The 17,947-nt window shown below is 42.0% G+C and overlaps 1 protein-coding gene across 1 annotated transcript; it reads left to right on the forward strand.

Annotated features, from left to right (window-relative positions):
- The first annotated feature begins 1,742 nt into the window (after positions 1-1,742).
- wdr4 (WD repeat domain 4) lies at positions 1,743-17,420 on the forward strand. The gene is made up of 11 exons (XM_087853042.1): positions 1,743-1,873; positions 4,547-4,615; positions 4,784-4,930; positions 5,014-5,170; positions 5,449-5,561; positions 5,663-5,723; positions 8,010-8,114; positions 11,403-11,467; positions 14,405-14,591; positions 15,018-15,087; positions 16,296-17,420. The coding sequence occupies exons 1-11, from the start codon at positions 1,791-1,793 to the stop codon at positions 16,481-16,483; spliced, it is 1,245 nt and encodes a 414-aa protein (XP_087709168.1). The 5' UTR covers positions 1,743-1,790; the 3' UTR covers positions 16,484-17,420.
- Positions 17,421-17,947: the final 527 nt, after the last annotated feature.

A 17,947-nucleotide genomic window follows, 5' to 3' on the forward strand; every position in this document is an offset into this window, starting at 1 on the left:
CGTCCCCTTTCACAGCCACTCACTTCCAGCATTCTCAGTCTTCGGAGGACTTGGCCCACATAGACTGTGAAGGCCGGGTCCCCCGAAGGATGCAGCTCCTGAATTGAGAAAAACCTAATGTAGGCTTTAAGGGTCCTCCTTTCCAGGCACCTGAGGACCAGGTGTCCCACCAGCAGGGTCCACAGAGAAATTACGATAAAAAGTGTTTTGCCTCAGTTGTTGCCAACTGTGCCGATGTGTTGAGCCATCCTGCACAAAGAGGTGCAGAACAACGCTGTCACAGACATAAATAAAACTGAGGGTGCAGTGTGTTCAAAAAAGGGGGAAAAAATCAAAGTACAGGTCAGTCTGTCTCCCAGCGAGGGTGGAGCTGTACCAGCTTTGGATTCAATCCCCTTTGTTGCCAGGGAGAGGGAGTAACACAGTCACTCATACCCTAACATTCACATACATATACTCTTTTGGACATACTGGGGGCAACTCAGGGTTCAGCATCTTGCTCAAAGATACTTTGACACAGGACAGGAGGGGCAAGGGATTCATCCACCAACCTTCCAACTCGCTTTACTATTTGAGCCACAGCTGACAGACCCAGTTTCTTATGAGGCTTTTCTGTCACTGGGTCTTATGGAGAATTTTCACCAGCACCTTGCTCTATTTCACAAGGGAAACTGTTTCATTTAGAGCTTGCTTGCGTTGCCCCGTGTATCCCTCCCTGTGGCTGGATGCCATCTCAGGGACATGGTGAAAGTTTCCCTTATTTTCATTCACTGTTGGTATCCCCGTGGGTATGATGGATATGAGCAAAACTGTAACAACAGATGCCATGTTGACAGGGTGGGGCTGTCATGCTGCCAGGCAACAGTGCTCGAGCTGTTGTACATATTTCTGCACAGCCTGCGTGCGCTGGGCACAATGAGCCATTCACTAAAACAACAGATCCTAAACCTGAACAACAGCATCACAGCAATGTTAAAATACCTCAGTAATAAACTTCCCCGCCTTTTAAGCTAAGCGCTCCCTGTGCTGGAAGTATGAGCAGTCTTTAAATCTTAATTTTCAAGGTTTTGCTCCGATGTTAAAGTTCTTTTTACTCGTTCTTCTTCTCCTGTGCAGTGTTGCCAACTCCTCAGTAAGGAAAATCGCTATTGGCTGACCTAAAAGTCGCTAAATGACGTCATCAACTAATTTGTATAATTGGTCATGCTAATGTAAATGTAACCTATGTTGTTGGAGAGAGAAATAACATCGTGGAAGAGACATAAAGTGAGTAAAAAACGTCCTAAATGCATTTAGAGTTTATTTAGAACTACAAATTAAATTTATTTTAGCAATTATTGTTTTTTTTAATGTCACAATTCCAACCCTGCTCCTTTATCCGGGCTTGGACCGGCAAAAGTGACCCGAAATAGGCACTCTGGTGGAGTTACTTTGTGTGTGTGTGTTTATAAGTAGTTTTAAACCTTGTGATCCACAAAACAGCATAACAGTAAAAGAGTAAAAGAAGAACTGACTGCGTTACAGCACCCGCTGCTTGTTGAGAGTAAAAGCGATATGCGCGTTCACGTCTTTTTTTAGACTTTTTTTCTAAAAAAAAAAGTCGCTTGGGGGTCTGAAAACTCGCTAAATATAGCGACAAAGTCGCTAAGTTGGCAACACTGCTCCTGTGGACACGGCCGCGCTTGTTATGTGCGTCCCGTACTCAAGGGGCGTTCCGTGACGTATTTCGTACGCGACAAAATACGGCAGTTTCCCGTCGCACACATGGATGCCCGGTCGCGTTAAGCATCATGAGTGCTGTAGGTTTTTGTGGAAACTGGATTATTGTCACCTGCGACAAAAAACTGTTTGCAGTACATACAAAGGAAGCCAGGTTTGACTTTAAATCTCTTTCATTGGTTCCAACTTGTTCCGGACGCTCCGTGTTAGAAATGCTCGCAGCTCTTCACGTTAGATCGAATACACTGGAACATGGACGTATGGTTAGCTTGCTTTTAGGGCTTTCTAAAATAGGAGGTCATACTTAATTATGTTGTTTAAAGAAAGTGCTGTTACCCTTACACCCCACCCAACCAAGCGCTCTCCTTGCTGAATCTATACTTGTTGATAACCATACAAGAAAATCTGTGGATAGGGGGTAACTCTTGTTTGTTGTGTAGAGATATATAAATCATGACACAACGATGGTTTCAAATGATAAAAACCGCCACTTACGAATTACTTGGTTGCACAAAAACGTGTACGGTGATCACATCTTTGCAGTGTTGCTCCTCCAAACACCAACAGGGGAAGTGATGTAAAACAAGCTGAAAGCTCTCAGCTTTAATTAAAGGGGTTCCTCCATTTTCACAGGCTCAACAGAAACTGAGCCGGTGTTGTGCCAAAAAGTGATTGTCTGCCAAAAACTAATTTCCGGTATTTGCCAAAAAGCGATTGCTCATATTTAAAGTGCTATAAGTAACTTGTTGGGCTATAATATGTTAAACATATGTCAAATGCATCCCTTATGGATGACATAAAGTCATCTTGAGCCACAAACAACATTTGTGTAACAAGATAGAAGCCGCAATCAGTTTTTGCAGTGACTTTTATATAACCTTTATTTATGCAGTAAAAAAAATCTAATTAACATTAAAAATGTATTTTGTAAGAGTAAGTTGCCCAACAGGACAGCAGAAATGGCAGCAAATATTACAATAGTTCTGTAAAAATATTTTAAGTGGGGATAAAGGACCGGATTGGTTATAATGTAAGTACAAGTTGTAAAGATACTTAAAAAACAGATAATTTTTTAATTCTTTATGTAACCCCTTTGTATCCCCTGTTCACCGAAGTCTATTTACGAACATATGTAAAGATATTACACAAAAAATACACAGAAACACTGGAAATCACTTTTTGGCAGGCAATCACTTTTTGGCACAACACCGGCAAAGTTATGAGGGTTATTTGAACATTAGATTAACATCCTCTGCGGTCAATGACTGTGTCCCAATTTAGGGTCTGCACGCTTGAAGTACGCGCATTACGCATACTACGTACGGCGCGTACTATAAGTACGAGAAGTGCGGAAGTGAGAGGCTTGTGAAATGGGACGGTCTAGCCCTTTGTTGGGCTGTTCAGGTTGCCTAGCAACCATGATACTAACCGCGAGAAACGTTACATACAGCTTTGTTTGACAGAAATGAAGGAGGAAAATGTTTTGTCATGACATCACTTTGATTAGTTGAGTATCTGAGGCTGAGGCCACGGAACTGTAAAACATGATTGTTGGGCTTCATTTCTGTACCGAACAGTTATTTAAGATTAGTTAGTAAATAACAATTAGCTCATGTTGTTCATGAGACTAAAATCATCTCACTGTGGTAATGTAAATATAATTTGGCCAATATTATAGTTATTGTCAGATTATTATGATATATATATATATATATATATATATATATATATCAATCACTGACTTTCAGCTTGTTGTGTTTGTGGATATATGACTGACTTTAATTATCCATAAAATCATCAGATTCTCTGTAAGATTAAGGTCGACTATATGTATATTTAGAAGTAGAGGCTTTAAAACCAAGTTAATGCTGAAAGTACAAACATCACTAGTGTCACATAACTTTGCCACATGTGGCCAACAGCAATGTTTTAATGTTCTTCGTTATTAAACATTCGCACATAAATAAGTGACGTCATATTCAGTACTTACTTTTGACAGTTCACTCTTCGGCCGCTCCCTTCTGCCGTATTTTGTTGCAAAATTATCCACACCCACCGCCGCGCTAGGAATTGTGGGATATATGGGACCACGAAGCGTGCACCGGACCACGCTTGATATTTGGGGAAATCGACGGCGCATTTGGAGTATGCATTTCAAGTACACTTCGAATTGGGACAGCCGTCGTCGCGTGGCGGTGACGTAATCGCACTTGAAATGCGTACTTCAAGCGTGCAGACCCTGAATTGGGACACAGCAAATGACTGCTTGAAGTCTGGAACCGATGAACATTAGCGAATAGTTTCCTCCTCTGAGATGCTCTGCCGCCTGCCACCACCTTCAGCTGCTTCAAACCCTCTGAGTACATTCATGATGGCGTCTTTTGACTTTTGACATCTGGAAAATACTGCTGTAGCTCTCCTGGTTGAGCTATCTGTATATGAAACACTGAGCTCTTGTTACAGAGGCCTAGGATTGCTTGGTATCTGGCAGCCTTTGATTTCTTTCTGCTCCTCTTTAAGTGTTGCTATCTACAGATAAAATGCTAAAAAGTAACAAATTGTTGGTACACGTTAGATCTCCTATAAGCTTTTTTTTCTTCTTTACCAGCCTAATGAAAGTATTATTTCATTTGCATCAGCAACTTGTGTTGGGACAAATTAACATGAACTAAATCCAAATGTAACACTTTTGAATAATAGGAGCACAGAAACAAGTCATCTGCCAGCTGTCCTGTTACTTTATTGATGCTGAAATATATGTTTGAGTGGATAGCGGGCAGTAGAATTTCAGATGGAATTGTAACTGATTTACTCTCCTTGATCACAGAGATCCATTTGTGTTTGACTGCAGCACTGCTGAGAAGAAGCCTAAGAATACAAAGGATGAGAAGAACAGGTATAAATGGGCTGGTAACGTGTTTGCAAATGAAAATAAGAATCTGAACAAGAGAAAGACGCAGAGTAGAAGCAGATTTATGCAGCATTTAGACTGCTGTGGGAAATCTCGCAGAAGTTTCCGTCAGGCTTTAGGATATAGCTATAACATATCTGCTCTGTTCATCAGTGACGGTGGTTCCTCAGAAGAAACAGGAAGTGATAAAGTCCTCGCCTTTGCTGTATCTCCATCTGGAAAGCTCCTGGCACTGACTGATGACAACAAGAGACTAGTTCTGTTTAGCTGTGAGCCTTCATGGCACTGCATCAGCATCAGGTATGACTTCACCTCTGTCACTCAGTTTCAGTAGCTTCATCTACTGCACAGAAGTGTTCAGAACGGCGCTGTGTGTCTAACAGGTGGGTGGTAAGGAGGTGCACGTCCCTGGTGTTCACCCAGGCTGAGGATGAGCTGCTGGTGGCGGACAAATCAGGAGATGTGTACGTGTTCTCGGTGGTTGAGCCACAGAAAGAAGGCGAGCTGAAGATGGGCCACCTATCCATGCTGCTAGCTCTAGTAAGAAACACCACCATCATTCAGTGCCTTATAAATAAATCTATCAAAAGAAGTGTTTTGGCTGCTGATTCCTCACGGTGAATAAACAAACATGTTAACAGTATGTGTGTTTTATGTATGCGTTTCCATCAGTCATTTATAGTATGTTGTTACCTGTTGCTCTTGCCTTTAGTGGCAGCTGTCTGACAACATACTGCACTGAAATCTGCTGTTGGGTAGTCATCAGTGTATTTTTTTATCAGAATGTGTGTTAAAGATGCTCTTGTGCCGCCTTTCAGACAGTGGCGCTGGATGACAAGTACATCATCACAGCTGACCGTGATGAGAAGATCAGAGTGAGCCATCTCAGGTCTCCATACAACATCCAGTCCTTCTGCCTGGGACATCGTCAGTGAGTGTGTTAACAGAAAGGGAAAACACTGTCTGTGCACGGTTTCACTGTAGCAGCGTGTAGGTGAGGTTTGCTTCAGTGTTTTTTATGTGTTCTCTCAGGTTTGTCAGCGCCCTGCAGATCCTGTCAGCACATCCACACTGGCTTCTGTCTGGATCAGGGGTACGTGACATCTGACATGAAGTCTGCGTGTTCTCCCAGTATATGTATGAGTAGGGCTGGGCGATATAATTTGAAGCATTTGCGGTAACAATATATATCGCGATATATTCTTTTCTTCTGTATAATGTATTTTCCACACTATAAGGACTTAAAATCCTTTAATTTTCTCAAAAATCGAGAGTGTGCCTTATGTATGAATTCTGGTTGTGCTTACTGACCTCGAACCGATTTTGGCTGCAGAAATCTGTAAAAAATGTTTTAGTACAACTTTGGTAAGCCGCACTGCTTGATGGATTGTCAGAGCATTACGGCTGCCGTAGTGAGGAGCTTCGCGGAGTAATCTGGGTCCAAAACTCCGTCAGCTTCAGGTCCCAAAGTCAAACTAACACTAAGAGTTAAAAACTGTCTAAATTCTTTCATCTGTAATAAAATGATCAGCGTTGCTGCTTTATCAGGTGTAACAATTAAGTTTAACATCCAGGCATCCATGAAAACAGAATTTATTAAATTTAACGGAGTTAGAAGTTAACAGGAAGTTAGCTCGCTAGTTTCCACCTAAACATTTCATACCATGTTCTGACTGAGAGATTTTTGAAACTAATTCAAACGTACAGCTCTGCTATCACTTCCAACATAAATGAAGACAGAAACTAAACAGCAGTGACGTTTGTAGGGTTACTGAAGTTGGACTACCTGGTATATAATGTTGTGCTACGTGATTGCTAGCGACACAGCTATGTTAGCATAACATTAGCACAGTGAAGCTGGAGGATGAACGCTAACTTTTTTTCCACTCGATAAAAGTTAACGTGAGGGATTCTGGAGGTCAGGGACAAATGCAATCGCAAATGCAATTTCCCCATATTTCAAAAGTGCTTCAACTCTTTGCTATGACTGTGGCCCACCATAATTTGCAGATGATAATGGTGTCACTACCCGATCTGTACCGGAAACCCGATCCGTATCCCGCATGCGCGAAAGGTGTCTACTTCCGGTCGTAGCGTTTTACGATAGTTATGGGTCAGAGTATCTGTTAAAATGTTAAGAATAATAAGTATATCTTAAAATGTTTGCAATAATGAAGCATTTCAGTACAATGTAGACAAAAACGAAAAATAAAAAGATAGTGACAGATCGGGACTCCCCGATCCTTACTGCGCATGTGCAAAGTCGGACCGTACAAATCGGGTCTACCCGATCCGTACCGCGCATGTGCAGATGTTTTCTTCTTCTTCTGTTCGTTTAATGGCAGTGTACTCCCCAGTGTCCGAGGATACTGCCACCTGCTGACCAAGCGAATGAACCCCATTGTAAACTGAATTGGCGTCATTACAAACGTGTGTTACATTTGATTTAGTGATAGTCGAGTGTGTTTATGCTTGTCTGTGTGGAGAGGATTGTTGGAATAGTGATGATGATGTCCGCTATCACTGTCAATTGCCAGTAAACACTTCATCTGGCTGCTGAATCTTCACGTGACATATTACAAAGTCTGTATTATTAACTCTGTCATTAGGCGCCATTCTTCTTATTTTACGGCGCTGTTGTTCAATCGGGAAACGCTCTCTGTTGAGGAGAAAAGCATGAATTTGTTTGTATACGGATTATCCATAGTTTAAATGTCCCGGTAGTCGAAAAGGAGGCAGAGCTGCTCAGAAATGCTAGGAGCTAACCAGGCGCTAACCGTATCATTCAAATATATTGAATGTCGCAATGCTGGCAAAGAGAGGAAGTGACGTAAGATTTGCGCATGCGGGGTACCGATCGGGTTTCCGGTACGGATCAGGTAGTGACAAATGGTTTTAGCCGCTGCGATGCTTTCGACCAAAACAGGCGCAGCTTGATGACATCATCAACATGAGCTATCGCGATAGAGCGGTATTGTCAAAATCTCTATCGTTGGCCAAATTTCTATCGTTTCTATCGCCCACCCCTATGTATGAGTTTTCTCTGCAGTTTGTCCCACTGTTGTAAAGCATGCCAGGCCATTGTTACCTGTCATGGGCAGTCCTCTATGAGCTTCACTCTACATCAACATTAAAAAAAAAAAAAGAGTGGTCAGAGAATAGAAGGGTCATAAATCTGTTTTATTGAAACAATGTCTTGTTTTGTGTCTTTTGACACACTTTACTCTACCGATGAACAAATCATGTGAATGAGATTGGAAAAAATAACAAGTCAAAACAACAAAAATGCACATTTGCTGGGGCTGGATTTTATTGAAGTACTTTGACTGAACAGATAAAAGTCATGTGCAGTTTGAGTGTCAGTGTGCTTCTTCACCAGGATGGGACTTTGAAGCTGTGGGACTATGAATCTGGTTCTGAGCTGCAGAGTTTGGACCTCAGACAGCTTGACGAGACCACGAGCTCCGAGGCTGACAAAGACAAGGTATCCAGTGTGTTTCATCCTGTAACACCGAGACTACAACACAGGTTCAGCCTAACCTAACCTGTGTGGCTTCTCTAAAGCTGCACGATGTAGCCGGATGGAGAGAAATTGCCTCAGAAGTGTTAAAAATGCATAGCATGTAAACTAAGATTGACTAAAGTGTGCAGTGATGTGTGTGACATCTGAGGACTGCATGTGTTTCAGTTCTGTTGGTGATGATTTACACAGGATTTATTAAGTTCAGCTTCATGAATTGGATCATTTTCTTTCAAAAAGCTTTCTGTGCACACAAATGTAACCTGCGTTCAAGTCCCGGTGTAAAACTGGGACTAGGGATGGGTATCGTTTAGGTTTTATCCGATACCGGTGCCAAACCGGTACTTTTGAAACGGTGCCGGTGCTTAAACGGTGCTCAAACCGGTGCTTAAAGAATGGAGAACACAAAACTGGTCCAAAAACCTCTCATGTTCAGCTGTTTTTTTGTAAAAAGATAACAATGTTAGCCTTTTCTGCAGCTATGGGGCATATATGGTATCACTCTTGGCTGGAAGCAGCTTAAACAATGGAAAAAACACAAACTTTGTCCAAAAACCTCTCATGTTTAACTGTTTTCCACTTTTTCTTTGGTCATTTTAGCCTTTTTGTCCAGGGTGAAGGGAGTATCTGCCATCAAACAAGAAGACAGCCGCATGTAGCTATGATGATGTTTGCTAGTTCACCTTACATGCATTAATGTAATAACGTGGTTAGTCTACTCAACGTAAATTACACACGAACAACATTAAGCTACTCACGCAGAGAAGAACGGCTGCTGCTGCATCATCATCCGTCACCACCACACCCGCAGTAGATGTGCTCGGTGTGAGGTCTCGCAGCAAGCTATCAAATACGGCGCATTTTTCTGCTTTTAAAAAAACGCTATGCGTCGCCAGGTGTTTCATCAGATTTGAGGTGTTACCTCCTTTGACAGTATCACAGTATCAGCTTAAAGCACTTGTTGCAGCTGCTGAGTTTGCATCTTTTGCTGTGAAGTACAGCCAGACTTTGACCGCTTCACCTTGGGCATTTTTAATCTGTAGCTCTGCTCTAAAAGAACGTACGTACCTGGCCCCGCCTACTATCCTCGGAAACGTAAAATGATTGGCTAGAATTCAAAGTGTATCACAGCTCAGGAAAAAAAGCACCGAAATGTGCGCTGCTTTTCGGTCTGGTTACTACCGTTTATGTCAGAACCGGTGCCATCATGGCACCGGATACCGGTACCCATCCCTAACTGGGACATCTGGGCTTCCACTCATACCTGTATTTTGTATATGGCCATAAAGTGGCCTATAATGATCCTTCTACTAGAAAGCATAGGTTTACAAATTACAGACTGTACACAGTAAACTTTAAAGATTAATATATGGGTTGAATAACCTGCTGCTACATCCTGAAGTGTTTGGGATTTTTATTAAGCTAATATCAATGTTAGCCTGATTTTATCAGAAAATGGTAACCTAATTTCAAAGTGCTATCACACATTACCTGGATTATATCTATATTGAAAATATACACGTACTCTTTCCAGTTGAGCCACAGTGATGTTCTGTATAGATATGATGTTCCCTCTGCAGCTGTGCACTGACTGACTTTTTCCTGCAGAAAAACGCCCAGCATGTAGAAGCAGCTGAGCCATTTGTTAATCTTTGAACTGTGAAGTGCAGGGGTAGGCAACTCCAGGCCTCGAGTGTCCTGCAGGTTTTAGATTGCACCCTGGGTTAACATACCTGAATCAAATGATTAGTTCATTACCAGGCCTCTGGAGAACTTCAAGAAATGCTGAGGAGTCATTTAGCCCTTTAAATCAGCTGTGATGGGTCATGGACACATCTAAAACCTGCAGGACACCGGCACTCGAGGCCTGGAGTTGCCCACCCCTGGTGTAGTGTCTGTAATTGGCAAATCTGTTTTCTAGTAGAGCTTTTTTGTTTATTTAGAGAAAGAAATGTCCACTTTTTTTGGAAAAAGAAAGCAGAAGGCCGAGCTTCACACTGGGACTTGAACACAGCTTACATTTGTGTGGATCTGTGTGAAGCTGGCAGTGTGTCTCACAACCCCACATGGGCGCGCAAAGTGATCTGTGCGTGTGAGGCGATTCGTCCACTTGCATTTAAGATGTTGTGAGCGAAAGGGAAGTGTGTGTAGTTTTACACATGTGCACGCACAGACGGCTTTTTCAGACAAAAATGATCCGATTTATGAAGCTGAACTTGAACTGTGATCACTTTGGGTACACGCATGTGTAAAATTGGTTTGTGTGTGCTCAAATTGGTTAGTATTTGTATGCAGATTAAAGCACACGCTTGTGAGTCCTTAGACATTACACACAAATCATTGCACACTTCCTAGTTTTTGCTGATGGATCACACTGTAGACATTTGTAGCACTTTTCTCTCCGTTTCAATCCAATCCAATTCAATTTTATTTATATAGCGCCAAATCACAACAAAAGTCGCCTCAAGGCGCTTCATAGATACAGAGAAAAACCCAACAATCATATGACCCCCTATGAGCAGCACTTTGGCGACAGTGGGAAGGAAAAACTCCCTTTTAACAGGAAGAAACCTCCAGCAGAACCAGGCTCAGGGAGGGGCGGGGCCATCTGCTGTGATTGGTTGGGGTGAGAGAAGGAAGACAGGATAAAGACATGCTGTGGAAGAGAGACAGAGGTTAATAACAGATATGATTCAATGCAGAGAGGTCTGTTAATACATAGTGAGCGAGAAAGGTGACTGGAAAGGAAAAACTCAATGCATCATGGGAATCCCCCGGCAGCCTACGTCTATTGCAGCATAACTAAGGGAGGATTCAGGGTCACCTGGTCCAGCCCTAACTATATGCTTTAGCAAAAAGTAAAGTTTGAAGCCTAATCTTGAAAGTAGAGATAGTGTCTGTCTCCTGAATCCAGTTTCAGACAAAGGTGTCAGTGTAGCACATCACTGAAACCTGTTCAGAGACATCCAAGTCTGGAACATTTCTTACTTCTTGACAATTGTCTGTTTGCTGCTGTACAGCTTTAGGAGGCAACCGAACGTTTTTACAGTTAAATCCATGGATCATCATGACAGTTGTCACGAGGCTTTGGGGAAACTGCTGAAAATGACCTGTGGATTTATCTCACCAAACAAACATTTTCATATTAGAAATCCTGGGACTGTGGAAACAAGTCTCTTTGTTAAAAGGGCGAGTAGTCAGAGTGAACCAATCCAACGTATGTTTGTTTGTTTTTTTCATTTCAATGCTCAGGATACAACAGTGTGCCGAATTACCAGCTCGAGTGATGGTCAGTATGTAGCTGTGCAGTGTGACAGGTGAGTCCCCGTGTGTGACTCTGTTGTTGTTGGACTGTGCACTATATACAACTTTACAAATTTAACCAGATGAGCGCCAAATTAAAGGAAAAACGAGTAATGGAACAACAAATACAGTTATCATTTATCATCATGCTCAGTGGCAGGCGGAGGTCATCTAAGATAAGGACCCACTCTGTGACGTGCTGGCCAGTCACAGGAGCACATTCAGTGAGACTGAGATTACCCATAATGCACCACTGAGCGACACAGGAAATGATTCCTGCCTGTGTCTCTCTGTACAACTCTTCTATCTAATACACAGTGCAGCAGTTTTACCCTTTTGCTCTACAGTAAAATAACAAATGAAGTTTTACAGGTTGGAGTAAAATCTCAATCATATATATTTCACCTCCGTTAATTCAATTCAATTCAATTTTATTTATATAGCGCCAAATCACAACAAAAGTCGCCTCAAGGCGCTTCATAGATACAGAGAAAAACCCAACAATCATATGACCCCCTATGAGCAAGCACTTTGGTGACAGTGGGAAGGAAAAACTCCCTTTTAACAGGAAGAAACCTCCGTTATAGTCTTGATATTTATAATTAAGCTATTTGTATATATTAGAGCTATTTCTTATATTTTAATAGATTAAATGCTGTGTTGAGATGGATTTTAAAATCACCCACAATAATTCTTTAATTTAATCTAAGCACTAAATCGGATTAAAAAAACCAGAGAAATCGGATAGAAACTCCAAGTAAAGGCCAGATGGACGTGTGGAGTGGTGCACTGAGCGATTCTGTTTAGGCTACCGAGGAAGAGGCTGAGGAGTAGCTAGCTTATGTGTGGTAGTTGGTTTAAGCTAGTTATGTAGGGCTTACCTTTGCTTTAACGATGAAACATTTCTTCTTCACCTCCTACATGATGGCGCTATTTAACCATCCAGATCAAAAATACATGTTGCTGTCCTTACTTTGAAGGCTGCTATCATGGCTGTATATGTCACTCTGTGAGCGGTGCCATTTTCAGGGATTTAAATAAAGCTGCTGGGGCAGAATATGGATCACACTTCCCCAAAAGTCGTAGTTTCTTTGCATGTGTTCGTTTTTTCCTCCATTGATAGATAATCCAAGTAGTCTGGGCATTTTTGTCCTGCAGTACCACCAACTGTCCACTATCTGTGGTCACAATGGAGTAATGTTTTGCCCACCAGGGTCAGAAGACTGAAAACTAAACACAAGCACTTTGTGTGTTGTGAGAAGTGCAGCAAAGTCCAGCTCTTTACCTTTACTTTCTTTGTTTATAACGATTTCTCCAAACATTAGATTAAACATTCTTCACCTTTAGTTTTGTTATCAGAATCAGTTGCACTCTCCATCCCGCTGACAATCCTGGGACCCACTGTCTATTTTTAGCTGCCAGCTCCCACCTACAGCAACTTTAAACCCACCCATCCTGTGCATTCGCGCAGGGCACCAATGTGAATTGCACTCTCCTACCACTTGGGTCTATTTTCAGGAAACATGGGATTTCCTTCCACTGCTATGCTGATGACTCCCAGATTTATTTCCCACTTAAAAAGATAAATGGCTTCTCAGTAGACCCGCTCAGATGCCTTGATGAAATAAGGGCCTGGATGGCTTTGAACTTTTTACATTTTAATGAACAGAAAACAGAAGTGATGGTTTTTGGTGGCGCTTCTGAGGCCACTATTATAGATCTTGGTTCGCTGGCACAGTATGTTAAACCAGTCATCACTAATCTGGGAGTTAAAATAGAGGCAAATCTTAAACTCGAAAGCCAGGTCAGAGCTGTTGTAAGATCTCGCTTTTTTCATTTGAGGGAATTAGCCAAAATAAAGCCTATCTTATCGAAATAGCATTTTGAGACAGTAATGCCTTTGTTACTTCTAGGCTGGATTATTGTAACGCACTTTATTTTGGGGTTAGTGATGCGTCCATTAGGCGCCTGCAGGTTGTGCAAAATGCTGCAGCACGTCTTTTAACTGGAACAAAAAAGTCTGAGCACATGACCCCAATTTTAATTTCACTCCACTGGCTACCTGTACATTTTAGGATCGTTTTTAAAATTCTCTTATTTGCTTTTAAATCTCTTAATGGCCTGCCCCCCCCCCCCCCTACCTCTCGGAGCTACTACAACCATATACACCTGCCCGTTCCCTTAGGTCCGCCAATCAGCAGCTCCTTAAGGTACCGAAAACTAAGTATAAATTTAAAGGTGATTGTGCTTTTGCTGTAGTTGCTCCAAAGTTGTGGAATGATCTGCTCTTGCATGTTAGGCAGGCCTCTTCTCTTTCTGAATTTAAAAGTCTTCTTAAAACATATTTATTCGCTGAAGCCTTTGGCATTGATTAGAGGGGTTGACTCAATTTGTTTTAACATGTTTCAATTTATTTTAGTTTTTTAGTTATTTATTTTATCTTATCTCATTTTAATTTTCTTTACTTATGCTATTAGCATGTACAGCACTTTGTGAACTCTGGTTTTATGTTAAAGTGCTTTATAAATAAAGGTGGTATGGTATGGCACTATCAAATAAGACGTTATGTAAAAGTGTTTAATTAAATGGGCTACACACGTAAGGTACATAAAACACTGCTGTGCTTTGATTTGAAGTGCCTGGTGTTTGCTCTGCAGTAACATTTCCTGTTACAAATCACTTTTATTGTCACATCACATGTGCAGGTACACTGGTACATGTGTACCTGAAATTCTTGTGTGCGAGCTTCACAAGCAACAGAGGTGTGCAAAAATACAATAACATAAAAACAAGCAGAATATAAGAATGGCCGCCTTTCTACACAACTACACATTAGTTCTGATTCGATCTCGTTTCTGAACATTGACAAAAAGTGTCAGTATATTTCATCACAGTTTCTATCCTTGTGCTTTACTTTTTATTTAGTTAGCATCTGGCTTTTGTGTTCTCAGCGTGCCCATACTCCAGCTTTTCACACTGACTCAGAAGGGCAAGGAGAAGCTTGTGCCACACAGCAGGATCTCCCTGCCCTGCTGTCCCCTGGACGTGAACTTTGACCCCGAAGGACGACTGTGGGTGCTGATGGACTCTAGTGATGCACCACTTCAAATCTACTCACTGACACACAGCTCCTGGGAGGTACAATGCAATAATTCATAATGAATATATGTAGAGAAGAAACTGCACTCAGATATTTTCAGATGATTGGAGTCTCTGTATTGGTTACATTCATACACTGGAAACATGAGATTGTCCATATTGGATATATGACAATAGTTTTAAGTATTGAAAACGAGTTTGTTCTTTGTGATACACAAACTCTGATGAAACACAGGCTCAGCGAATCAGATCCTATGACATGGCAGTACAGCTGTACCTTTATGGTTGCCATGGTATTGTGTTCTGCTGGACACATCTGTGCAGTTTCTCTCTTCCAGGGATGTTGGCCAGTGTTTCAGTGCTGCTATCGTTTACATTTACAAAATTCCCTGTTTAATTCTCTCCCATAAATGTGTATGTGTGTGTTGACTCTGGCTGACCTGTCTGCTCTCTGGGTCTCTCTAGTGTGTTGTTCATGTACCTGAACTCAACAGAGTGACTAAAGCCTTCAGGCCACACTGGGAGACACTTGAAGGTGAGTTTAATTCAGTTTTATTTATTTAGCGCCAAATCACAACACAAATCGCCTGAAGGTGCTGTATATTGTTAAAGACCCTACAGTAATAGAAAGAAACCCCAACAGTCAGACGACCTCCTCTGAGCAAACGCTTTGGCGACGGTAGGAAGGAAAAACTCAATGCATCATGGGAATCCCCCGGCAGCCTACGTCTATTGCAGCATAACTAAGGGAGGATTCAGGGTCACCTGGTCCAGCCCTAACTATATGCTTTAGCAAAAAGGAAAGTTTGAAGCCTAATCTTAAAAGTAGAGATAGTGTCTGTCTCCTGAATCCAAACTGGAAGCTGGTTCCACAGAAGAGGGGCCTGAAAACTGAAGGCTCTCCCTCCCATTCTACTTTTAAATACTCTAGGAACAACAAGTAGGCCTGCAGAGCGAGAGCGAAGTGCTCTAATAGGGTGATATGGTACTACAAGGTCATTAAGATAAGATGGGGCCTGATTATTTAAGACCTTGTATGTGAGCAGCAGGATTTTGAATTCTGGATTTAACAGGAAGCCAAAACAGGAGAAATCTGCTCTCTCTTTCTAGTCCCTGTCAGGACTCTTGCTGCAGCATTTTGGATCAGCTGAAGGCTTTTCAGGGAGTTTTTAGGACATCCTGATAATAATGAATTGCAGTCGTCCAGCCTGGAAGTAATAAATGCATGAACTAGTTTTTCAGCGTCACTCTGAGACAGGATATTTCTAATTTTAGAGATGTTGCGCAAATGGAAGAACGCAGTCTTACATATTTGCTTAATATGTGCGTTGAAGGACATATCCTGGTCAAAAATGACTCCAAGGTTCCTCAAAGGCAAAACAACCCAGAGTAAACATCTGGTTGGTATCATATTTCTAAGATTTTTAGGCAAAATTTGCAAATTATTGATGAAGGAACCGACCTCCCAGCACATTGTTCATTCAGTGGGCTGGTTCCAGTCATTGTGCAAATGTACTGTTTATAAGGTTGGAAACCTTCAGTCAGCTGAGACTGAAGACGTCACCTGGATGAGTGACAAAATGTTTCTCCTGCTGAAAACGCTATGTTGGGATGAACAGAATCAACCTTTTGGGATTTCCTTACCTGGATGATTGAGCCTGCATCAGGACATCTGTCTGTATTATTATATTTTTCATATACTGATGCAGACATATACTTACTGTACCTTCTCTTAAATACCAGCCTCCTCAAGGACTAATAACCGGTTTGAGCAGCTGCACAAGGTGACCTTTGACAATGTGGCGGTGTACCTCCAGAAGAAACAACAAAGGCTGGAGGAGCAGCACCTGAAGAGGAGCGGGGGTCAAAGAGCAAAGGGCAACAAGAGGGTCAAGAAGGAAACTGAGTCGGTGACTCAGCCATTTGCCTGAAGACACTTGAAGAACATTTATTTCCTTGTTTTGATGCATTGATAAACTGTGTGAGCTTCACCACACAGGCCCGATGAGGGGTTCTTATGTTTGACTCAAATTTCTCTTATTTTTAAAGAAAAATGTTGTAGAAACATTATCATTAAAGTCTGCCCTATGTTTCCACCATCACCAGTGAAGGAAACATGCTGTTCACGGAAATGCACCATATGCACTCAGACTGTCTACGGGTTAGAGATTGCATGCATGCAGTGTGTGGTAGCAGCAGCTGAGGAATTGAAGATTTACTACTAAACTTCCTCAGGGTTTCTCCAGAGCAGGATTCTGACGTGTAGGAAAAGTGAGTGAGTTATGAGAATGAATGAAACAGGAAAATGTGTTCCACAACTTAAAAAGAATGAGACTAGGATTTAATTAAACACTCTGGGTTTCACAGGCTCTCAGCAATGAATTGAAGCAGTCATTTTCTCGATGACTGTTTCATAAAATTGTGAAGGAAATTGGGCCTCTTCTGTTTTACATGGTTTATGCGTAGCTGTCCTGACACTGTAGGGTTGAGGCCTGGAGTTTCGGTTACTGCAACACCACCTTTCCCAGGTCAGGCGGCGAGAAAAGAAGCTCACTATTACCTGTGCACCACAGTGCAGACAGCTGCTGAGATGCTTTTTGCTGTTGTGCTGTGTGTTTTGGGGTTTTTTGGTCAAATAATTTATTCTCTATCACATCGAGACTCTCTCTCCACTCCGTTACATATTCCATATGCAGTGTTGGGGAGTAACGGAATACATGTACCGCCGTTACGTATTTAAAATACAAAATATGAGTAACTGTATTCCGTTACAGTTACCGTTTAAAAAGGTGGTATTTAGAATACAGTTACTTTGTTGAAATAAATGGATTACACGGCGGTACTTCCCTGTTTCATATTGTGGCGGGTCAGGACTGTTTGGGTTTTGTTTGACAGCTACGTTCTGTTGTTCCAGGCGGCAGCGTTACGGTTGCCATGGTTACAGGGTGACGCTCTCTCTCTGCGTGTTTCCTGGGTGAGAGAGGCCTTTTTGTTGTTGTTGTGCTAAGCTAACAGGCAGAATGCTACAGGTATAGCTCTAAAGAATGTAGCATCATAGGCAGTGTAGTCCGTGCTGCAGGGAGAATGGACTGCCATACACGTTATGTGTCTGTGAGCGAGGGAGGGAGAAAAAGGAAAAGTACGAGCTGTCATCGAGCAGAAACGGGAGCTGGAAGCATGTAAATATAATAATAACCACTGCAGCCAAGAAGAGAGCCTGACGAGCCCAGTTGTAAGTAAGCTATTAAGACTCGGCTGTACACCGTGTTCGTGTTTTCCTCCAAAAACAATAAGTTCTGTTGGAGCAGCCTTTCAACGCCTCTCTCTGTCTCTGCTAGCAAAGTTGACCCAGACAACAAAGTAAAGCTAGTTTTCAGCTACGAGCCCGACACAGA

Source organism: Neolamprologus brichardi, chromosome 16, assembly GCF_056152115.1.
Source record: "Neolamprologus brichardi isolate AB-2024 chromosome 16, ASM5615211v1, whole genome shotgun sequence".
NCBI classification, from domain to species: Eukaryota; Metazoa; Chordata; class Actinopteri; order Cichliformes; family Cichlidae; genus Neolamprologus; species Neolamprologus brichardi.

Excerpts from the sequence above, each read along its gene's own strand:
- wdr4 (XM_087853042.1), top strand. The coding sequence starts at position 1,791 with ATGAGTGCTGTAGGTTTTTGTGGAAACTGGATTATTGTCACCTGCGAC. Across the intron at positions 8,115-11,402 it reads CCGAGGCTGACAAAGACAAG|GATACAACAGTGTGCCGAAT; the intron begins GTATCCAGTGTG and ends TTCAATGCTCAG. Across the intron at positions 15,088-16,295 it reads ACACTGGGAGACACTTGAAG|CCTCCTCAAGGACTAATAAC; the intron begins GTGAGTTTAATT and ends CTTAAATACCAG.